Source organism: Diadema setosum, chromosome 3 (genome assembly GCF_964275005.1).
Source record: "Diadema setosum chromosome 3, eeDiaSeto1, whole genome shotgun sequence".
NCBI lineage: Eukaryota > Metazoa > Echinodermata > Echinoidea > Diadematoida > Diadematidae > Diadema > Diadema setosum.
The window spans coordinates 20792726-20817882 of record NC_092687.1 but is presented as its reverse complement, the minus strand read 5'-3'; the positions used below and the strand labels follow the sequence as shown (position 1 = coordinate 20817882).

The following is a 25157-nucleotide window of genomic DNA, read 5'->3' as shown; positions in this document are numbered from 1 at the left end:
AGTTGTGTAACGACAAAAATGTGAAATATTTGGCAAAAAGGTTCGCCGGAAGTCTGCAATCTCGGAGCTTACCCAATCTAGGTTGCTTTGTAATTTTTCATAATCGATTATAAGAAATGGACAAGTTGGACCACAGCAATATCCATTGATCTTCCGCAGTAGAGTGCATCTCATGCAGATTACGATTACAAGGGCGCGATTGATCTTCTCGTAAAGTTCTACCTCCCCACAATGCTGAATAGGGAGGGCGATTCCTGAATAAATGTCGGTATGCTGACTTTTATTACTTCACAGTAACCTACAGTGTATTTATAGGCTTCATACCTTTCTACAAGTTTAAAATAGTGTCATCTTTTTTTTAGCTTCAAAAGAATAAAGTTTTTATGTTCAATTCCTTCTATCATAGGCCCTATTCAGGGTTACAAAAATAAACTTATATGGGTGTTATGGAATTGTTTAGGATATAGGCCTATGTTTTTGTAATCCATACAATATTTAGGATATTATTAATAAAATGCATATTATACAGTATACAAGTTCATATGGCTGGTAAACAAGTTATATGACACTGGGTACATAGCAATTTGACTAAAACTGGATGCAGAGGGCAGTGATTTATAGAGAAACTATTTTTTTTTTCTAGTGGTAGGCCATATTGGTCGTGTTTATGTGACAATGTCATTCATAACTGCACTTTACATTACTGAATAATAATGATGTAGCACAATGCCCAAGTATGTATTATAGTGCATTTTCAAAATGTAGCAACATTCCTGTGTTTTTAGTAGAATTCATTAAATCAAAGCAAACCAGATCAAACTTAATGTTTGATGAATCCTCATATAAATACAAATTTCCTCATCTGCCAGTGTAGAACAATATTGCTGTAAGGGTTTGATTACTGTAGAACTGAGTAAGAAATTCTTGCTCTTAAATGGAATCTGGCTCGAAATCCTGAGAGTGTGCTCCATGAAGTGATTTTGAGAATATTTCCTGGTCTATCATGCTTTGCAGACAGGATGAATCTTACATCTTGTGTTGACCCTAAGCCAATTCTTTGAGGTTTAATTGGGCCTAACTGGCTGTGAATCGTGCTCGTTACGCTCGCCGATGTTGACATTTGTGTTTGATCTGGATGCGCGCCCGTGGAAGCATATCCATCACCGGTCCTGTCGTGTTTGTTTTCCCCGTCTTCTAGTGTGTCGAGATGTCTGACCGTCAGACATCTCAGCTATTTCAGCAACGTCATCCTACTGTTGATGGAGTGGATGGAATAGTGCAGTGATTATGTGTGTTTAATGTGTGTGATATTAAAATCTGTTGAACAAGTAGCATGCAATTTCAATGATTAGTCGAATTGGCATTTTTTTTTTACTGGATACCAGAGAAGTTGGCTAGTGTGTAGGTAATAAAGCTTTTTTCAAGGTTGTTATCACTTTTCAAGTATAGTCAAAGCTTTTTCAGGCAGAGAAAAGGAGAAAAGTATTGGTGGAGTCATTTGTATGAGAAAGATGGGGACTTGGGATGGATAAATTCTTGGTAGATGAATTAGCATATAGTATTTTAATTCACAGAAGGGGTTGAGATAAGTGCAGATATACAGAGATGCAGGTATGTAATTACATTCAATTAATTGTACAATATAGATTTAGTTACTTCCTCGGTCACTCATTCTTGGAATCTGTCTTATGTGTATCAACCACTGATGGGGCTACCCTGGGTGAAGAATACTCTTAAAAGAAATAAATGAATAAATAAATGATTATGTCACAGGTCTCTGCACTTTTTACCAGCAGGGTTGAAGTGCATGTGACACAGAACTGAAGTTACTGTCCATCATTTGGATGACTGCAGCATCCTTATAATCATGTGATAACTACTTTTCCAGTATTTTTATGAATTTGCCATATGATATTTATGGAGCTCAACATCGTTTAAATTCTCTGAGTGCAGACTCAGCCCAGTCCTTGTCGTAACTGGGCTGAGTAATCAGCCCAGTCCTTGTCCTAATTTCCATTTCATATTTCACCATTTGTCAGAAAAGATAGTCTATACATCACAACCTGATCTTCATATATACTGTATGCCTTTTCTGTATGCTCATATAATCTTTGCTCAAACTCCTCATAATATATATGTTTCCACCTCTATGTTTCCATCTGTTTCTCTATGTCTCCTTATTCTCTCTATTAGATCTATCTATATGAATATATTTATCTGTCTACTCTATCTGTGATATACAAATATATGTATATATTCATATGTGCAACTTTTGTTCATGCTGCCTGTTCCTCAGCCATTTCGTATGTAGCACATTTTGTCTTCATTGTCTAGTTCACTGACCGTTAGAGTTGGCCAAGTGTGAATCACTTGCTGGTCAGCATTGTCCAGTGTATGCTTCTGGCTGACCATTTTACCCTATTCTCTCTCCCCGCTCACTGTGAGCAGACCAATGGACAGTAGGCCATTTATGCCTAGATGCTTATGACTCATCGGCATCTACAATGTCCTTCATATTATAATGAAACCAATCCATGGGGAAAAGAGAGATGATATTTTAATGTATTTTGTTCTCTTTTTTTCTTTCTTCTCTCACGTCCAGACTGCCCAGAATCGTCTGCTGATCAAGGGAGGCAAAGTGGTCAACAGTGACCAGGCCTTCTACGCTGACGTCTACATTGAGGATGGAGTCATCAGGTGAGATTGAGTGAAGGATGGAAGGGAGGAGTATGGGAAGGAAGGATTGTGGGAAAGACAGAATGGGGGAGGGTAATGATTGTTTTCATTTGTAGAAAAGGGGGGTAAGTAATGGCATGCTTATTTCACTCATGCATTCATTAAATCACTCATTTAGCTAATTGGTCATTCATTTAATCATTCATAGTTGTATGTTACACTGTAGGCCCTAACTATATCACATGCACTATGGGGTCTCCTGTCATTTGTAAAAAGTCAACATTAGAAATATATGTGAAATGAATGAACATGCAATTGAACAAAATCAAGACAATGATTTCCAAGGATGGAGCAGATAAAAAGCACATATCAATAATCTTGCGAGTATGAAATTCAAGAAGAATCTCTATTAAGTCATGTAATTATTGGTTTTTGATGAGCAAGTAATGGGTCCTTTGAGAGTCATTGGTTTGCTTCGGCAAGTACTTCAAGTGAATAGTGTGTTTTAACCCAGTATTTTGAGATAGTGTTCTGACCTCACTTTATTCTAGTGATATTTGTATCCTGCCCACCAGATGTTGTTTCAATTCACAGATCTGATTGGATGGGACTATGATAAAACATACAGTGGGGAGAGGAAGTTAGCTTTGGCCCTTTTCCCAATACTTTTTTTTTAAACTCCCTTCCTGAATGTCAAAAACAAACCAATTCTTTTCACCAGTCTACTTTTACATCCTGTGGCCCATCACTAAAGACATTGAACCCAAGAAAACTGCAATGTAAGGTGAAAAAAAATCCTGAGAAATTAGAAATGTCATAGTTGTTGAAAAAACAAAGCTACAAAAGTTTGATATCCTAACAACCTCCTGATTGAATTTCTTTCAAAGTCTTAGACTGTTTGACTATAGAGGCTTTTCTGTTTTTATGAAGCATGTTATTGTAGAGCTTTGAGTTGACCTGCTGTGTTAATAAGCCTAATGCATATGTGACCCGCTACAACAAAAGGATCCTAAAGTCGCTGACGGGTGAGCCAAGCATGGCCCAGAAAAAATGCTATTTTCAGGCCTTTCCTTTGATCATTTAGCTTCGAAATTTCGGCAGATGATAGAAGATACATTAGACTACAAAATTATGTTAAAAACAGAAATCCGAACGTTTTGACTGATTTTGGTGATCTGACTTCAAACTCGATGTTCTCGGCTCACCCGTCAGCGACTTTAGGATCCTTTTGTTGTAGCGGGTCACATATCTGCCTACATCTGAAAATACTGGCCAACATTTTCTCAAAACTTATCTATATGTAAACCACTTGACCTTTTTAATGCTTTCTGGGATGAAATTTTGGAAAATAAAATGGGACGTGTATGTATCGTGGGAAAGCTTCAAGATTCTTTGAAATGTTTTTTCCACCAAAAAAGGACATTTGATACTGGATGGTTACTTCGCAAGGTTTCTATGGTAACAGGTTACATAAGATTGTGATTGAACTTCTTGGAGAGCATTGGAACAGGATTGGTAGACTTTGGGAATTCCAGTGGTATTAACGTCTTAAAACCAATTTCATCCAATACAAATCATACCCAATATGCAGTAAAGTTGTCTGTGTGACCAGGAGAGTTAATTCCTTTGACTTTAGATCCTGATATGCCCATTGATTTTACAAGATTATACAGATCTAATACCTGATTTTCTTTGGCAAATGAATGAATTACGACTTAAAGGGCGGATCCAGGAATTCCATAAGGGGGGGTGCACTTGCCTCCCCCATTTTTTTAAAACAAAAATTAAAGGGGGAGGGGGGACGCCTTGTGCGCCCTCACCGGGATCCACCACTGAACCTCTCTGAACTTTGCTCAACTTCAAGAATTTAGTGTATGAACTTTGAACTCTGACCTATTACATTCTGTAGACAAGTTGGGAAGGACCTCATCATCCCTGGGGGGTCCAAGACCATCGATGCCAAGGGCAAACTGGTCATCCCCGGTGGGATCGACACCCATACTCACATGCAGCTCCCGTTCATGGGTACCCAGGCTTGTGACGACTTCTATCAGGGCACGAAGGCTGCCCTCGCTGGCGGCACCACTATGATCAGTGAGTAAAATTACCTTATATACTTCTGGACTGCTGGTGTAGAAGTGTTCAGTGTCAAAAGTTGACACAGTGTAGTTGAAAATATTTATAGTGTAGTGCAATTCATTATGGCTGCCCTTGTTGGTGGCACCACTATGATCAGTGAGTATACTACCCTACATGCTGCTGGACTGCTGGTGTAGAAGTGCTCAGTGTCATAATTTGGCACAGTGTAGTTGAAATATATATATAGTGTAATGCAATACATTATAGCTGGACTGCTGGTGTAGCAGTGTACAGTGTCAAAAGTTGACACAGTGTAGTTGAATATAAAGTGGAGTGCAATACATTGTGGCATGATGTTGGCTAGAAGTGCAGTGCAACATTAAAAATGCAATGATGTAACAATGTAATTGAAGTGTAGGCATTTGTGAGCCTTGTTAGCTGCCTCAAAATTTACTATATTTTATATACAGTTGAACCTCGTATTATCCGGCCTCCCTTTATCCGGATCTCTCTATTATCCGGACGCAATCTCGCCGTGATTTTTTTATCTTTTTTTAATAATTACGGGAGGAAACACACATGAATTACATATACTTGATACATTTCCCTTAATAATTATTTAGGTAAATCATCCCAAGAATTTATAAAAGAAAATGATTTCCGCTTGCAAACATGAACCTCTATTTTGGGGTCTGTTACTGAGTGTAACAATGAAAAGGTCGCAGTATACACATTACTACATGTGGTACTACAATGGGCTACATCAGTACATGTGTATGTGTATGTACCATAGAGCTCTATTATACGGTATGTACATGTATAAAGCATTGAGTCTCCCGTATCCGGCCAAATCCCTTATCCGGATGAGCCCCGGTCCCGACTTGTCCGGATACGAGAGGTTCAACTGTACTGGATATTCCATTTGCAGAAATGAAACATCAACACTGTGCAATGCAGTCACAGATTTCTAATGGCTAGTTTTCTATGTTCGTCATCTGGGTCACTTCTGGGCCCTGTTTTATCAAAAGATATAATCGGTTTTAAATTTCCTTAACACACAGGCTGCCATAGACTTTTGGTAGAAATCAACTTTATAATCAATTTCAACTCTTCACAAAACAGGGCCTTGGAAGCATAAAGTCAGACTTGCATGATAAGCAGTAATGGAACTAAAAGAGAACCACAACTCGTACACATTCACTCTACTTCTAACTAGAAAGAACCTGTGGAAATCACCCAAATGAAGTGGTCTGTCTTGTGAAGAATCTGGGAAATAGGTGAAAATTGTGCTTCTAAACTCCTTGAAGTTTACTCAAGGTGCTTTCAATAATTACTAGACATGCAGACCTTATCAATGAAGCACATCATATCATATCACAGAAGCATAAAAGGAAGAAAAAGGCAAAAACTTGAGATCCTCTGCGACACACATTACTGGACATCATATCATCTGTTTCTCTTCCACTTGACCTCCAGTTGACCACTGCCTGCCCAACAAAGGTCAGTCTCTAGTAGACGCCTATGAACAGTGGCGGTCCTGGGCGGACCCCAAGGTCTGCTGCGACTACACCCTCCACGTGGGCATTACTTGGTGGGATGAGAGTGTGAAGAAGGAGCTGGAGGTCATCACCAAGGATAAAGGTAAGGGGTTAAGGGTCAGGGATTAAGGGTCAGGGGTTAAGGGTCAGGGATCAAGGGTCAGGGGTCGTGGTTGGGGCTTGGGAAAAGATCACAGAATTACACAGTTCCAGCTGCCAGTTTGCCCTGATCTAGAGTAGCTCTGACAATACATTGACTGGTCCCCTATGAAATTCTAAAATTTTTAATAGATTTTGTTCAGGAACTACAGTGTTCCAAGAAGAAAAATGGATGAGCGTTTTGAATATCATCTAATTCTTCTTCTTTTCTTCTTGTCCTTCTTCTTCTTCTTCTTTTTTCTTCTGCGTCTTCTTTGTCTCCTTCTTCTTGCCCTCCTTTTTATTGTCATATAATCGTAATGATAAAAGTAATTTTAAATGATGTTGGTATTGCAGTAAATGTTTATTTTTGGGCCTTTACGATAAAGCGAAAGGTGCATTATGATAACAAATAGATTAGAATTGGCATATTTGTATTGTTTTGATATTAGCCATATCAAGAGTTGGCTTCAAAGTGTATTGTGCAGCTTTGACTAGCTTCTTGAAATCATCAGGGATGAATCATTTTCACAGTCAAATTTTCCATTTCTTGCTTGATTACTGCCAGTCAGTCCAACTTTACTAATGAAAGATTTTGTGGCTTTGAAACTTTCAGGTGTGAACTCTTTCAAGATGTTCATGGCTTACAGAGATGTCTACATGCTGAGGGATAATGAGGTAAGTTGGGGAAATTTTGATGGTAGCCACGATCATACACACAGGAGTTATTGGTGAATTTTTTTCATTGCTATGATAAAATTGATTTTGTTAGCTACCATTCACATGTGGCCAAAAAAAGAAAAGAAAAAAAGATAAAGAAAATCACTCAGCTTCAAATTAAGCACTTTAAGTCTCCAGACTGGGCATATCTAAACAATGGAGCAGGACCTCTGGCACCTGAGTATGCAGACCTAGTGTGGGGAGATGCATTATGGGATTAAAAAGATTAATGGTTTAGTCATGTGCTGTTCACACACACACACACACACTATGCAGGGCAAATTATCGCTAGAGTTTCCAAAGAAAAAATCAAGTTGGACCAATTTTGATGTTGCAATACATTGAGTGAGAATTGATGATTACTTTTGTCTGTGCACAAGAATTCATTACAGTTCAAAAGCAGTTCGGTTCGGTTCGGGTCGGTTCAATTCAATTTAGTTTCTACTTCCACAGAGCACAGTTTTTACATAGCATTTCAAAAATGAATTTTCATAAATCATTCATTTAGAATGTGTGTGAATGCCGGTATGTTCTGGTCAGTCCTGTAGGGTGCAAGTGGTAATCCACTGCTTATTGGAGGTCTGCAAAATAAACCTGGATCTGGAGGGTTAGCATTTTGACACTGGTTGGAAATTCTTTGGGCACATTACTGGTGTAAAGTCGCGGTGACTCTGCAAGAGGAAATATAAAATTCAATATCTCCTCAATATCCTGATGAGAAAATATGAAATTTTCACTGATTCAGGAATTGTTCTTGTCTATTGAGATACGTGAGTGTCTGCGTGGCTTTTGTATTGTAACCTAGGTGAATTGGATGTATGAATATGGGCATCCCTAACTTCACAGTGAAGGCATGTGTGAATGAAAAAAAGTTTGCAGCTGACTCTCCCACATGTTATCATGAGATGACAGATAACAAGAGCTGGAGTAATCATCTCAAACAGCTGGGCAACATCTGGTGACAAACAGCTGGGTGTCATGGTTCTGCATCGCTCATCTCAAAATTCTTTCCACCATGTGGGAACAGCTTACTAGTTGTTTTCCCTCCCTATTCTCTCCTCACACAGTTGAGGAAGTTTAGACACTCCAAAAGATCTACCTGCTTGCTGACTGTTGGAATTGCTTTTTCCTCTCACTGTGAAAATTCATATCCCCCACCCTTGGTATAGGCCATCAGTCTGCCCAGCATTTTATGTGATTCACTTTTACAATGAAGTCAGAAAGAGGATACAGTTGAGCATAAGGAAAGGAAAAGGAACCCAACAAATACAAAGTGATTCATTCATACTGTTTGATAAAATTATAGAGGGAATGCTCATATGAATTACACTGAAATGTTAAATTTAGTTTATGATATTCATGCTTTATCAATATCAAGTATGTGATTGTAGAATGTAGTGCTGTTGCTTCACTTGCTTTGTGGTGATAGTGTCTGTTTATCTGCTCAGGTCTGTATAAATGATGCACCCTGCATTGTACTGTATACACTGAATATATCGCAAGGTTTTTATTTTTGCGAATTTCGCGAGGTTTTATTTTCGCGAATTTTGCAAGTCAGGTGCTATTCGCAAAATTAAAGACAGGCGAAAATATTCACTCTGATCCCGATGTGAATGTGACGTACGCGTGTACTCATCTCCGTTCAGTACAGGACTCCATGATCGCGAATTTAACCACTTGCGAAATCGTCGTGAATTCCTACGAAATTCTACGAGTTAACATAGTTTTTTGATTGAGATTGCCCCCTCTCTAGGAGAGGGTGCCGTTTCATTCAAGAGTCTCAACGTGAATGTTTTCTGTGATTATCTTTCAGCTGTTCCACGCCTTCTCAGCCCTGAAGGAGCTGGGGGCCCTTCCCATGGTGCATGCCGAGAATGGTGACATGATCGCCGAGGTGAGAGCTCTGATTAGTTCAAAGTAATGCTGAGCAGCCAAGTCATTCTCACTCTGCAGGAGACTCCCCTCAAAATTTGAATGTCTTTCATGTTTTTATTTCATTCTATTTCCACATCTGGTAAATAGCATATACAAAGAAAGCAAGAAGAGTACCCAAAACAAAGAAACAATACAGGAAAAATAGTTACTTTTGGCATTTTGGCAAAATGCATGATATGGCATGACAGATTATTTTAGTATGCTGGGGAATCAACCTAGACTGTGTGTCATTCTAAGGCTGATTCTGACATTGTTAGCTAAAGATGAAACATAAATGCAACACTAAAAAAAAAAAATAGAAAGGAGAAAAGACCCACATAAGGAATGTAGCTGAGAAAGTATGTGTCTATGTACAAGAAAGAATTTATGGCTTTATGAAAATTTAGAGTGTAGCAGGTGACTTTTACTTATTCAGGCATGTCAATTTATAATACTTGACCCCTGTATATATGAATGTCTTTGTGTCTATAACAGTATAATACAAACAAAGCACAGCTAATTAACAGACAAATAGGCAGGCAGGTGAAATTGATAGATGAATAGATAGACATATAGATAGATAAAAGAAAAACATATATAGAAAGAGAGATATATAAATGAATATGAAGATAAATAAATGTATGAATAGACAGATACATGACTAGATTAATAAGTAGATAGACAGATAGATAGATAGATAGAAAGATAGACAGATAGATAGATGGGCAGATAGATAGATATAAATAGATATAGATAGACAGATAGATAGATAGATAGAAAGATAGATAGAAAGATAGACAGATAGATGGGCAAATAGATAGATAAGATAGATATAGATAGATAGATAGATAGATAGATAAATTGACAGAGGAGAGACAGAAAGAAAGCTGGAAACATAGGGGAGAGAGAGAGAGAATGAGAAATTTGAATGTCACATATATATGTGAACCAGTATATTGCTATTCTGTGCATTGATAGAATGAATAATGGTGACCCATATATAGGTATACAATAGCAATAAGGGTATCACCTTTAATGTCATTGACACGATCAATGTAGCAGTAATGTCAGAGTGATTTTGTTGATTTTGTTTTAATCCTTTTTAGAACACCAAGAAGCTTCTAGATTTGGGAATCACTGGGCCAGAAGGTCATGTTCAGAGCCGTCCTGAGGATGTGAGTATAATGACCACCAGAGCGTGGTCAAGTCTAGAGTGTTATTTCATTAACTCTTTATGTGCCATGTTTGCGCGCCTGACTCAGTCAACGGCGTGCCAACTTCGCATATTCTGCTCAAACGCACAAACCCACACAAACGATTGATAAATCGCCAAATGCCACAATATAATGAAAGCGTTTCTCGTGATTCTGTTCCTCACAATTCCATTCCTCTCATGATACACCTTGCATTTTATTCGGTGATTGACTAGCAAGCGGTGTTCCCTACTCGATTTGTGCATTAATTACGATTTTCTGTAACTGTTTTGTGTGCAAAAGTCATGCCTTTACAGTAATGTAGCTACTGGTCATTTAAAAGAAAAAGTCGTGTAAATTTGTCAAACAATTTACGTCAAAGCAAAGCTTGGCATTTTCTGTATAACTTAGCTCACTCATTTCTAACTAAAGAGAAATCTACATTTCGTCATTTAGATTTGAAAAACAGAATGTTTTCTCAAAGCAGGGTGTCTCAGAATAATGTGGCACACAGGGGGTTTCTCACCATGGCACATAAAGATTTTTTTTTTTTTAAGTTGCTATGATAGCAGCTCATGCTGTAGTGGCTAGTGTCATGGTAACGACAAGAATCCCATTTCCTTGTTGCCTGTGGCAACAACATATTGATATTTTAACAAGAATTGTTGTCATAATTTATTTATTCATTTTTTTTTTTTAATTAAAGAGCATGTACCAGGACATTTGTATACAGAAGCAACTTTGTGAACGGACTATGTCTTGTGCCCATTTGTACCATCTATGAGAATGTTTATTAATGTGTATAATGTGGTGCATTTTTAATTTGCCAAATCTTAAGCAAATCCACCCAAAATAATTTGGTACATGAAATATATTCATGTATGGTAAACCATGAACAGTTCATCTGCATGGAAATTTGTGGAAAGTAAAAAGATACATGTAATTACGGTGCTGTATTTTCTACTTGGCTGTGTATGTATGACATTGACTGGTAAGGTGTGTGTGGACAGTCAGTGAGTTCATCTCATCTGCCCAAGTGTAAAAAGTTGATAATCTGAAAATATCCGCAACTTGAATGGAGATTTCTATTTCTATGTGATGACTCCAGAGATTCGTATGGAGGCCTCCTTGCTAGTAGGGAAGACTAAATCTCATTGTATACCCTGCCTCTGTTGGTAGGTGGAGAGAGAGGCCGTCAACCGTGCCATCTGCATTGCCAACCAGGTCAACGCACCGGTCTATGTGGTACACGTCATGAGTAAAACTGCAGCCGACGAGATCGCCGCTGCCAGGAAGGAGGGTAAGATTTTTTTTTGAGGGTGTATTGCTGTAACCTGTTGAGTACCGGGGTAGTTTTGCTGCAAAAATGATCAGTGTGTCAATTATCAAATTGGCAATTGTGGCTCCGATATTGCTCCTATAAGGGTTTGCTTTCTAATGTGTTTTAGGAGAGAATTCATCACTTTCTTAATGTGCGACTTATCAAAATGGGCATATCTTATGTTTGGAAAAAAAAGGAATGTAGGCCTAATTTGTAATTTTGTGTGGACCTTAGCCTTGCTTCAGTCAGCAGTGATATAGGGGTAAGGATTGGGATTGCATATACTCTTATTGTCTTCCTTCAGAACATTTAGTGTGTGGGATTAACGGTGCTCAGCCACCAACTCTATTACATATTAGAAATTGCAGTTTAAAGTGTTACCTTATTCAAGTGTAAACATGTAGAACACTTTAATACACAAGTCATGTATTTGATTATATGTTATATGTAGGCAAGGTGGTGTTCGGTGAACCCATCGCAGCCAGTCTGGGAACGGATGGTTCGGCCTACTACCACCACGATTGGCTCCATGCCGCAGCCCATGTCATGGGTCCACCCCTTAGAGCAGACCCAACCACACCTGGTTACCTGATGGACTTGCTTGCCAAGTGAGTGTACACACTGTTCCATCTTTGGAGTTATCTACATGCTCCACACTACATCCTTCATCTCTATGATTCCTTTTCATTCCATATGTGACCCTGCATCACAGAACCAACAAAAAGTTGCCAGACATGGTTTTTAGTTCAGGGCGGATTCTGAAAGAGCAGACTCTAAACTTTAAAATGAAACTTAATTCAAATGGACACTCCTAACCTATCTAAATATTGGAAAGAAAGCACACGCTCTGGAAAAGTGTGAATTGAGAAAAGAGGCTATGAAGTACCAGGTCTATTCATGTTCTTATTCTTTACCAAACCATGCTAGCTCTGTGATGGATGAGACAAAAAACAGGATGTAAACCACCACAGCAACAACAATAAAGAGATTATCAGATTAAGCTGAAATTTAGCATGCTCTGTCAACACATTGATTCTGTCCATAATTGATGCCAACTTTCAAAGCAGTAGCATTATCCTTTCCAGTTATTAGAGTTGGAAGTAAGCTAGTGTGCAAAGGATTTTCAAGAAATGAAAAGGGGCCTCTAAGACATACCTGATCTCACTACTTTACAACAAAAAAGGGTTGTAGGGGTTACATCAAAAGGGTTACATCATCATCTGACACCAGAGCAGTGCAGAGATATATTCTTGAACTTGTTGTGTGCCATGTTTGCACTTCTAAACTGGGTTGATGGCTTACCAGCTTCCTGTATTTTGTGCAAGTGCAAAACTGCACACAAAGTGATCAATAGGTTACAATATGCCACAGTACCATGAACAAGTCTTAGCCATAGCTTCTTTATAAAGTTTACATATCAGCAAAGCTTGTAGTAATCTGTTCAACTTTATTTTTATAAAGGACTTTAAAAACAGGATGTTTTCCAAAAAATGCTCATGTTTAGCGGTCGCAGAATAGTGTGACAGACAAGGAGCTTACAGCATGGTAAAGAAAGAGTTAGAGAAAATTAAACATTGGTTGACTTGCAGATTAATAGCCTCATCACAAAAGTGATGGATTAAGCCAAGTATGTTTTATTTGACCATTTTCCAATCTCTGGTCACCATAGCAACGACCTCCAGCTCACTGGGACGGACAACTGCACCTTCAAGTCTGACCAGAAGGCGATGGGCAAGGATGACTTCTCCAAGATCCCCAACGGAGTCAATGGAGTAGAAGACAGGATGTCTGTTATCTGGGAGAAGGGTGTGGTAAGTGAAATAGAGAATAATCTATTGTATATACCATATATTCAGCAAGTCTATTTTCTTGCAAATTGGGACCACCTAAACAATTTTACATAGTGGTTGAATTTATGATCATGGAGTACAGTAATGGACATAGAAATGTATGCATGCACGTCACATTCATGTTGGTATTGGATTTCAGACTTTTGCATTTTGCAGAAATCGCAAATGGCACCCGACATTCGCAAAAATAAAAACCTTATGAAATACAGGGTGTATGCATTATATGCCATATATTTTGCAGCTGTTTCGGTTGATCACGGTAAATTTCATTAATTGATTGATACATGCAAAATTGAAACATAATTGAGTATTGCTACTGCTAAGACGAATACACTGTATATCGTGTGCAAGAAGTGAAATTGCTATTTCTTTGCCATCATTCTTGAGGTGGTAGTCATAATGTCTGTCGTACTTCGTCTCTCCCTACATCACTAGGAAACTGGCAAGATGGACGAGTGTCGTTTTGTTGCCGTCACAAGCACCAACGCTGCCAAGATCTTCAACATGTACCCCAGGAAGGTGAGAGACGAGGTCGTTTGGAGTGCATCTCCGTAGCGATGAAGTACTGATACCTGGAAGATGACAGTCAGTGCCTCCTGCTGCCTGATTAGGTTACCATGGTTACTACATCCAAGTGATGCTTTCCAATATTGGGGGAAAAAAATCGACTTTGAAAGACGACGGATAAATAAATTGCATCATATGTTCTCAGTCATTCATGTTTTCAAATCAAAATGAAATTGTCAAAGTGGAAATGCACTTTTGCAAAAATTGCTTTGCTGAATCCTGGTAATCATACTTCATTATAGAGTATAATGGCATTATGATTGTCATTATGTCAAATTTTGTTTAAATGTTCTTTTGTCTTTATACTTCTGTCTAAAGATCACAATAATAAATAATAAAGATCATGATAATAATAATAAAGGACATTGGTATTGCACAGTTATTATGATAATACACTCAACTGGGCATTAGAAAATTCAAACATGAGTATCATTATTCAAAAGATGAGTTTTTAGCCTGTTGAGAACGCGTCCCCAGTATACTCGGGAAGGTGTCTATGGGAAATGCATGTTGTAGCAATATCAACCCGTCCTCAATGCTTTAACTTGTTCATAAACTCATTAACTGTAGCTGCTTGACTTACAAACAGGGAGATTGTTCCATAACTTTGCCACAACATACAAGAACACTCTATTTTAAACAGTCACCACTGCTCCTATCACAATATCACAGAGATAAAGTGACATTGGCATTTTTTTTTTCCTTCCAGAAGTAAGCAAAGAAAAGTAGTGAGGGACCAGTGCTTTGCAGAATTGCACAATGCAGACTCTATTACATTGACCATTATGTTGATTGTGCTCTACTACACAGGGAGTGATCCAGGTTGGGTCAGATGCTGACCTGGTCATCTGGGATCCCATGGCAACAAGGGTCATCTCCAAGGACACTCACCACCAGGTCAGTTTGATAGACAAACAGCTAAAACTTGCTCTTAATGACCACAGGAACTTGTGCTGCTATACTGGCATTTTTTTTTTTTTACAGTATATTGTGGTATTGTTCTTTGACATAACACTTTACAGTACACTGCAATGCAATGCACTGCAATGCAATGCATATATATTATGATGAATGTTCCTAAGCAATTTATTGTACGGAGATATATCAAATAAAGTTACATGTTGAACAAAACGCTAAACATAGTACATTCAATTGCAGTAGCAGAAAAGAAAAAAAAAGGTAGACATTCACTTATCGAACATATTCTGTAATTGCAGTATGTTTTGCATACCATATTGCCTTTTTGTGTCAACTAAAAATGCTAATGAGCATGCTTCTTGAAGAAAACCTAAACCCCTTCAGTAAAAGCTACTTCAATTTGCAGTTTAGGTAATGTATGTTTCTAAGTTAAGTAATTGTCCTGTATATAATGCCACATCTATTTATCATTTTACTTATCAGATTAGTCATAGTTTATGTTGGCACTTTGTTTTGTATATGTTGAACAAATTGGAGGAAATAAAAAACAATGAAATGAAATTTAAATACTTTTTTTTAAATTTATATGAAATTCAAATACTAGTATAATAAATTCTGCATCTTGATTGAGTATTTTGCAGCATATATGTTGATTATCTTTAATGAAATCTTTGGTCTCCATGGTGATGTGATCTCCCTGCACAGGCTGTGGACTTCAACATCTTTGAGGGGATGGAATGCCACGGTGTGCCACTGACTGTCATCAGTCAGGGACGAGTGGTCCTGGAAGATGGAGAGGTGAGGACTGGTGGTGTTGCTATGGTGACGGTGATAATTTCGTGGTGATGATGTTGATGCTGGTGGTAGCTAGTGTTGGGTAAGATGATGTTATTGTTGCTGGTGGCGATAGTGATGATATCATGGTGATGATGTTGGTACTGGTGGTAGCTTGTGTTGAGTAAGATTATGTGGTACTGATGATGTTGGGATGTTAATATTGCTTGTGGTGGTGATGATCATGATGTTGCTTGTTTGTGGTGATGTTAATGTTACTGCTGGTAATGGTGTTGACATTGCAGATGGTTGTGATGGTGTTGGTGTGGATGTTGCTGGTTGTGACAATGGCATTTGATGGTGTTGATGCTGCTGGTGGTGATGATGGCGATATGGTGTTGATGTTGCTGCTGGTGATGGTGTTGATGTTGCTGGATGTGATAATGGTGATGATGTTGATGTTGCTGCTGGTGATGGTGTTGATGTTGCTGGATGTGATAATGGTGATGATGTTGATGTTGCTGGTGGTGATGATGATGGTGTTGTTTGGGATAATGTTGATGTTGCTCAATGCTGGTGGTGATGGTGTTAATGTTGTTGATGATGATGTTCATGATGATGGTGATGGTGTTAATGTTGTTGGTGATGATGTTCATGATGATGGTGATGGTGTTAATGTTGTTGGTGATGATGTTCATGATGATGGTGATGGTGTTGTTTGTGATAATGTTGATGTTGCTCAATGCTGGTGGTGATGATGGTGATGGTGTTAATGTTGTTGATGATGATGTTCATGATGATGGTGATGGTGTTAATGTTGGTGGTGATGATGACATTGATGGTGTTAATGTTGCAGGTGGTGATGATGGTGATGGTGTTGATGTTGCTGTTGGTGTTAAGGTTAGTGTTACTGATTGGAATGATGTTGATGATGATATTGTAGTAATATTTCTTGTGCAGCCCCTAGGTTGTGGAATAGATTACCATTAGACATTCGGAAATGTCAGACTTTAAATAGTTTTAAATCAAAAGTGAAAACTTTTTTGTTTTAGCATGGGCTTATTTCTTTTGTACTTCCCATGCAGCATTGTGCAACATAGGAACTTAAGAGCTCTTGAAGCGCAGTAGAATATATAGACATAGTTTCTGCGCTTAATAAATGATTTATTATTATTATTATATTGATTGTCCTGATGGGGATACTGCTGATGTTGCCCAGGAGTGGAGCTTAGCTTGACCTTACACTTCCGTCCGCAATGATGTGGGCATATGCAATCAGCACGTACGCATGCCTGAATTGAAGCATATCCAGATGTGTGTGTTTGAGTACTTTATACCCCAAATATTTCGTGAGGTTTTTATTTTCGCGAGTCAGGTGCTATTTGCGAAATAAAAGACACACGAAAATATTGACTCCAATCCTGATGTGAATGTGACGTATGCGTGTACACCTCTCCGTTGAATTCAGGACTCTATGATCATGAATTTCACTACTCACGAAATCGTCGGGAATTCCCAATTCGCGATAATGTAGACTCGCGAAATATATGGCGTATACAGTAGCTCTATTCATTTCTACCAACATATTCTGAGATGTGCTGATCTGAACCTCTATTTCTCATTCTTTCTCAGCTCCATGTCACCCAGGGAGCGGGTCGATTCATTCCACGCCCCCTCCACGCCCCCGAGGCCTACTCAAGGATCACCACAAGGGACAAGGTGAGAGGTCAAAGTCAACCAATCAGCACCAAGTGTGTGACCACGCCCACTTTTTGCACGGGATCTCATATTTAGCTATAAACCATGTGGCTCTTGGAAATGTTGTCGGCCTATGCTGACGAGACTTCTCTGTTTTCAACAGTTTAATATGATGTCAACAGTTAGTAAATGAGTAGATGCAGTGTACTACAGTATTTTGAGAAGCAGTTTTTGAGAACTGCTTTCATTTTGGAGCAGGAATTCAAAACAACCATCTGCATGGCATGAATGCACTTGTGTACCCGGTATTGTCATTAATTGCGGTTTTGATAGTAATTAAAATGGTATGGACATACTGTAAAAGTGGATATTTTCGCGCGACTAATTTTTGGCCCTCGGCGGGGTAAGAACAGATTCGCATGTTTTTAATTCCACAAAATCAAGACATCACGCACAGGAACATATGGCAAGCAAAAATATTTGTGCGCTTTTATTTTCGTGCTATATACAATGTAGTTTCTGGTTGCGCGAAATAGGCAAAAATTTCAGCACCGCGAAAATTTCCACTTTTACAGTACATGTTTTGTATAGTGTCTTTCTAACATGCCATGACGTTAAGAGTATTTTACAAACTATTAGTACTCCATTTACAACCACACTTGATTTACTAAAAGTATTCCTCCCCTTGTGGAACTTTCCAGATAAGCTACCACTTTGCAGGACATGTTTACAAACTATAATCTCTAAAAAACATTTAGCTTCTTACTTCATACCAATTTATGCCCTTTGGTTATGAGGAGTACTGTATTTGAAGTGTCTTGCTCAAGGACACAGTACTATGGCAGAGCGTTGAACCCTGAACCTTTTCAATGTGGCACACAACCACTAGACCACACACACACACGCACACACACACACACACACATATGCAAGAATAAAGTTGATGATTACAGGCATCTCTTTCTCCCCCAACCCTAGATCAGAGCGCCCCGTCGGGTGGACCGTGAGGGCTACCAGGGGGAGGTTCACAAGCCCACCGGGCAGCCGGTCCAGAACAACTACCGCAAGGTGGCCCCCCAGCCCTCCGAGGACCTGCCCAGCCAGTTCAACAAACACGGTCAGAGAGATCTTCACCGGTCTGGCTTCTCTCTATCAGGCAAGCTGGGGCTTAGCGGCCATCTCATTACCATCTCATTTGCATCTCACTGGAATATTCATAAGCATGCAACAAGTCAATTTGCATAATCTTGTTGATTGGTGGAGTCACGTTGTTCATTGGCAGAATCTTCCTAACGTGTGTGGCATACAGGGCTTTGGCTGAAGTCACAAGATCTTCACTCTATTGCCATCAAATTATTGGCTGTATCTCACAGTATCACACTCACATCAGAAACATTGCCATCTTTGCACTCGGCGGTGATGGGATATTGATCACTTTGGTTTAGGAAATGTATACATTACTTTTTTTTTGTTCTTGCTCTGAGCATTATAATTTCCAGACCATGATGTTAAAAAAGAAGCATTGATTTGTTTGAAAAAATATAATTGAATCTTTCCACTGTTGATTGATCTGGTATTTGGGTGTACTGCATCATCAGCAGTGACATTTCATTGTAGAATAATAACTTCATGGAATTTATTTTGTAGGGGCCAACACGTCATGTGGCTGCAAGCATAATTCATTAAGGGGTGCCCTTTGTCACACACGTGTCGTGTGGTTTGCTTTGCAGTTCTGTCTGATTGAGATACTTTTTGTTGATATTTATTTTTGTGTTATTGTCTTTGTTATTTATTTTGCAAGATTCTTCTGTGTGATTGATATTGAGTATGAAAAAACAATGATAAAAGTATCTTTACTGTCATGACACAGCTGGGTTTTCCAGCTGGAGAATGACGTACACACTACCCACTGTAATCATCAAAAAATCTGAAAAATAACCAAAAAAAAAAACCTTATTCAAATTTATAAAAATGTTAATCAGTTGCAAACATAAAACTTAATTTACTATTTTGACCAAGAGGTGTGAAATATATGTAGTAGACTACAGATGAAATTATTTTCTCACTCAAACTTAATCTGAGAAACATATGAAAACATGGCACCAACAAAACAATTATTTTACATTTTGTATTTATTTATGTATATAATGCATAATGAAAGAAATTATTTCTCCTTGAAACTTACTTCAGTTATTCAATAAAAGGATAACTTTGCTTTTCAGGCAATTTTATTTGTGAATTACAAGAAACTGTAACTACTGCAGAGTATTGCGGAGCTTTTGTTTAGTACGCTCTCTGAGTAATTTTTGTAGCTGTCCTTTGCTTCCAACACCAACTTGCCAAAATTTTGGTATCATGATTAATCTCTTGAATGTCTTTAGTGTCTGATTTTATTTTTTATTTTTTGTTCATTACAATGTTTGTGTTGTTGGTGTCAGTGATTTTGCATGTGGATTAACATGTGTTTGTTAATTTAGTATCATCTTCATATGGCATCAAGCCTTAAGATTGGTATATAACTCTCTATATTCTCAGTGTTTTTGATGTTTCTCTAGAGGGTATAATTCTTAGGATTTTTCTTACATGTGTGACTGTTCTCATATTTTGACTTTGTGTGTTTGGTCCATCCATTGATGTCTAATTGGACTATTTGTAAATACACCTACAGTGTATTTTACTTTTGAATGCGTTATCAGTTCCATTCTATATTGAATTTTTCAACTGTAATAACACCAGAACAGCTAGACAGAATCAGAGACATGGTAGTTCTTTCCTGTCAGAAATCATTTTAACGAAATTGGCATAGGTCATATGTTCATTCATCTCATGGGGTCAAAGGTCAATGTTACTGCCACATATCACAGCAGCCATAATGTTGGTCAGTGTGGTATTCATGAAAGAAAAATTAGACTGCACAACTCGTTTCCATCAGGATTCTTATTTGTGGTATTCGTATCATTGGTATAAGCCGTCTCTACTGTATTAGGCCTTTTAACATTCTTGATATCTTACTTACATTCATATCCATTCATATTTATATGACTTCCATGCATGTTTGGCACATTTTGCCCTAATCTTCCTCACCTTCACACTAACTTTCTTGCCACACTTTGGGTTCCTCACCAGGCTTTTAGTGCTGTGCTTTCAATGCTAGCCCCCCAGTTTGTGTATGTAAGTATAGAACTAGTATCTACCTGTGGCAAGCATGCTTGTTGGTTTGTTCAATGTCGCCCCCTAGAGTTGGCCCCGTGCGAGGTACCCCTGACCAACCCAGACATCCAAACAATGAGGGAATGTCTTGTCTGCTTGTGATTAGACCCCATCTCTGAATTCTTAAGGGAGCAGCAGAAGGGGGTTGACCTTTTCAGAAAACATTTTGTGTTGAAATTACTTGTATTTCGTAGCAGATTTACCCCCTTACATTCTTTGGAAAGTCTATCTAATTTTTCCTTTAGATGATATGAGATATCTTACTTTGTTTTTAGAAGTAAGAAATCAAGGGTCACTTTATTATTTTCTCTAGTGTCAGTATGAAATGTAAGCATCATCCCTTTGTAAGCAAGTGTGGGTTGATATAACAAAGCATCAAAAGTTCAGTTGAAAAGTTGAAAGAAAGTTTTATATCTCAATATTGTAAATATCACGATTGATGGATAGAAAAATTGCAGAGCACCATTCTTTGCTTCTGAAGGTTTCAGTCAATGCGTGAATCTTATCAGTCTAATTAATGTTGTGTTTTCATATCTATAACCATGAAACACTTGGAAAACATGATGTAAAGTTTGACCCCCACTTCTACATTACACTTTACCCTCAAGTCAATATTTGCTGGCCTTATGCCAACCCACTTCCATTTTATTGGATTGTTACTAGTATAATATGATACGATTCATAATTGAAAGTTGATAAAGATACTAAGGTAGATGTTTGAGGTGGAGCTGACAAGCTGTATGAAAATGTGGTGATTGCATTCATATTTTTTTCTAAGCAAAAAGCAAAAAACAAACAACAAAACAAAACAAGTAATGGTAAGGAATTCAAGAGCATGTATTTGATAGCAGGATTTTCATTCAATTGATAGGAGTCGTTTTTAAAGTATTCAAAGTTTTATTTGATATTAATTACAACTTTGCATATTTGTTTTTGCTGTGATATGTGAGTACACATTTTTTGTCATTTCATTTTTATGCCTTGACCCCTATAGGGTGCCAAGAGCATTATTTTCTTCATTGTTCAAAGTTTCTGTACAAATTGTCAATGTTTGAAGTGCAGTGCGCAAGCTTTGGTGTCAAAGTTGATTTTCTTGAATATTTATGATTCCTTTTTATGCAGCATAAATGGCCAAATCCTTGGTGTTTGCACATAGAATTTTCAGAGCAATCATGTGACCAAAAAATGGCTGACTGTGTTTGAGCTGTTACGGAAAACATCCCTTTGCCCTTTGCAGATATTGATTTGATTTTTTTTTTAAATTTGAGTGTATTTTCATTTGCATTCACCATTCAAACAGCTTGTACAACAAGAGATAAAATATCCAGATATTTTAACCTGTTTTGACAATGACCGTGAGAAAAATTAGAAGAAACATTTCTTGGATTGCCAGTGATAGAGGGAGCTGGTGATAAGACATGCAAGACTAAACCATCAAGTCTTGGCAAAATTTTGCTGTAGAAATCGCCATCTTGCACCAAAAGAAAGATCAGAAATAGATTTACATGGTTTGCTAATTGAGAGAGAAATGGGCAGTTTAGTCATTCTGAAATGTATTACTAATTTAGAAAAAAAGCAAACTTAGAGAGTGAGAGGTATTTTAGAATTATACAACTGAAATCAACAATTATGTTTGAATAACACAGGGCTCAAGTAAGATAAAATTTCCTACTCTATCTATTGAAAAAAAAAGAGATACTAACAGTCAAATGTAAACATAATAACAGAAAGACGCAAGAACCAAACTGCAGAAATTTTATATCAACAACTGGATGGGTTATTTCTCACTGAGATGTGTACATGTACTTTCAATGTGGCATCGTCATAGAAAATCTTGTTTGCTAATTTCAGGATGATCTCAGTAAAAGTCAGCTGTGAAGAATTGAATACCTGAATGCAAAAAGGACCCAAGTTCATGACAGAGAGAAAAATTTGAGAAAAAAAAAAATGAATATAACATTGTAATATTTTGAAGTTTTCAATTATGGGAATGTTATGTATACAAATTGAAATGTAAAACAGTCATTTGAATGATTATCTATATTAGCACTACAGTGTACATGTACTTTGCAAGGGGTTTCTTAAGATTTTTGCCAAATTTGAACATTGGCCATTCTTATATCCAGGTATTCAATTATTGAAAAGCAATACTGGAAACAGTAATAGAGGACTCAATACAAGCAGTTTAGTGTGTTATTTCGAGTAACTATCAAGTATAATGATGATTGGATTTTTAATGTGTAGTTTGTTGTTGTAATACTTCTGATAATTGGAACATTTGGTACATTTGTACATCTTCCATACCAGAAATGTTGTTACCGTGCTGCATGTCTCGCTGAAACCTTGCCTTTCAGAACCTTTCTCTTAACAATCTTGAAATTAAAGCAAGCTTCAATAATTGCAATACCATTTCCTCCATTACCATGACATCTGCCAGGCAACAGCCAATTAGATGTGAGAAGTTGAGTTGTTGCCATGGTTACTGCACTTAGCACATATTTGTTATTTTATTCAAAATTTCTTCATGAAGCAGGGCCCTGACTTTAAGGATCTCAGTGTGCTTGTTGTAACAGACTGCTATAATAAAAGCCCCCCTCCCCCCACATTGTATACAATAAACATTGTTTTTGACCTTCTTTTCCTTCTTTGAATCTTTTATTTTTGCACACAGGACGACAACATGATGACCATGTGGGAACACGCAACACGCAAAGAATCATAGCGCCCCCTGGAGGCCAGTCTAGTATCTCCTTCACATAAGTGTTATGTCCTACGTAAGCCCCACCGGCTGTAGAGGGGGGAACAAATCATATAGAGTGGAAAGTCAAATCTTTGCCTAGATCTTTAATGTAGCCAGACCCACTGGATATTTGTGAATAGCTTTTGATGTACTGCATGTTCAGTATATTTTTCTTTTTTTTTTTTATTGAAGTTATTGGCTAAATTTCCCCATTGTGTGTATCGTACTAGTGTATGCTTGGTGTCTTTCTGCATTTTAACAGATTGAGGAATTGAATAGAAACAAAACACAAAATGCCAATAACAAGTTTGATGTGAAAAAAAAATGGACCCTATGGATTTTGAGATTGAAAGAAGATACTGCCAGAGTGTTGAAAATGGAGCATCATTGTGATCAAGCTGTAGAGTTGTAGTGAAAAAATGAGGCATAATTTTTCCAGAAAAATGAAAAATGGAGCCCCCATTTGCACCTTAATGCCTTGTACAGTGACATACCAATGGTGTTTTATATAAACTGAGGAGGGTTGTAAGTCATCAACTTTTAAAGATAAACACCGCGATTTAAAACAAAATGAAAACAGAGGAGCTTTGACAGTATATGCTAGCAAAAATGTTTAACATGTATTTACAAGGAAAGGACTGCTGAAAAAAAAAGACACGCAGACAATGCAAGAAAATTTGGGATGCATATTAGAGTAGATTGAATGTTACACCGTAGCACAGCTTTTGACAAATGCTCTGCAGATGTGTGCTGGTCATGAAATCTCATAGGTCAACCAGCCTTTTTCTTCTTTCAGATTTTCATATTCATTCCAGTGTTTTGTATGTTCAGCTGTGAAGAAAGAAAGCACAGAAATGTTTGTAGAATGTTCTCCGTCTTGGGCACATTCATCCCTGATGCTGTGTAATTGTTGGTATGAAAGAGATTACTCACCTACGTGGGGGATGTCTGTGAGAACTAAAATGATAGAAAGAGAACAGTTAGGAAAGATTAATCTAGGCAAAAATGTTGTGTGGCTGTTTTATACTTTGATGAGTAAGAGACAATTACAATAACTTCCATGAAAGTATACATGTTTGTTTACTTGGCGAATGTGAATCTTCTCATATATTTAGATTCATTACAATTAACTGCCTGTAAAAGACACTGATATATACATTTAAAGAGTGTTTTTCTTGTTTTCCAGATGTTTATTTCAATTAAATTCAAGATAGCATGATTAATTTCAGGTTGTAGATATTTTTGTTGTGAAGATGTTATTGTTTTAGTTGAACTTATTGTTTATAGTCACGTACTCTTCCGTATGGATTTGTAATATTGAAGAAAAAAAGGTCACTGCTGTGATTATTAGATTAAAGTGTGAGAAGAAGTGGAGAACTTTTGGCTGATGGTTAATGTAATTTATGGAGAGCAAAGCAAGATAGATCATTTAGTGAAGCATGATTGCCTGATGTCGCAGAATATACCGAAATGTGCATTTATGAGAGATTGTCATTCAATGAGCTTGAATTAATGAGTGAAAAGAAATTTCAGAAGACTGCATACTTGGTAGTTTGGTGACCAAACCAGAATTTGATGTTGTGGGTGCATGACCTTTGTTTGGACTCTCGTAAGACAAACATAAAATGTAGATATTTGATGTCTGTGCTTGTGTGTGTGTTAAACAAACTGTCTCACATCATAGCATGTGTATTTCCTGTGACTTTGGGAGGGTAATTCTTTCTCTCTTTTTTTTTTTTTTACATTGAAATGTACAATATGATATAAGCTCTATGTGTGTTGATTGTCAAATGTTGCTGTATTTGTGGAGCTTTATGTGGT

At 37.6% G+C, this 25157-nt stretch overlaps 1 protein-coding gene across 1 annotated transcript in view; it reads left to right on the top strand.

Annotated features, from left to right (window-relative positions):
* Positions 1 to 23722, top strand: part of LOC140226549 (dihydropyrimidinase-like) — a 67347-nt gene extending 43625 nt beyond the window's left edge. The window contains exons 2-16 of the mRNA XM_072307000.1: positions 2603 to 2697; positions 4586 to 4770; positions 6232 to 6396; positions 7048 to 7109; positions 8965 to 9045; positions 10172 to 10240; positions 11438 to 11558; positions 12031 to 12187; positions 13249 to 13390; positions 13865 to 13948; positions 14807 to 14893; positions 15620 to 15712; positions 17321 to 17407; positions 18365 to 18542; positions 23268 to 23722. Coding sequence (XP_072163101.1) covers positions 2603 to 2697; positions 4586 to 4770; positions 6232 to 6396; positions 7048 to 7109; positions 8965 to 9045; positions 10172 to 10240; positions 11438 to 11558; positions 12031 to 12187; positions 13249 to 13390; positions 13865 to 13948; positions 14807 to 14893; positions 15620 to 15712; positions 17321 to 17407; positions 18365 to 18542; positions 23268 to 23356 — 1695 coding nt within the window. The 3' untranslated portion in view covers positions 23357 to 23722. The remainder of the gene's footprint in view (positions 1 to 2602; positions 2698 to 4585; positions 4771 to 6231; positions 6397 to 7047; positions 7110 to 8964; positions 9046 to 10171; positions 10241 to 11437; positions 11559 to 12030; positions 12188 to 13248; positions 13391 to 13864; positions 13949 to 14806; positions 14894 to 15619; positions 15713 to 17320; positions 17408 to 18364; positions 18543 to 23267) is intronic.
* The last annotated feature ends 1435 nt before the right edge of the window (positions 23723 to 25157 follow it).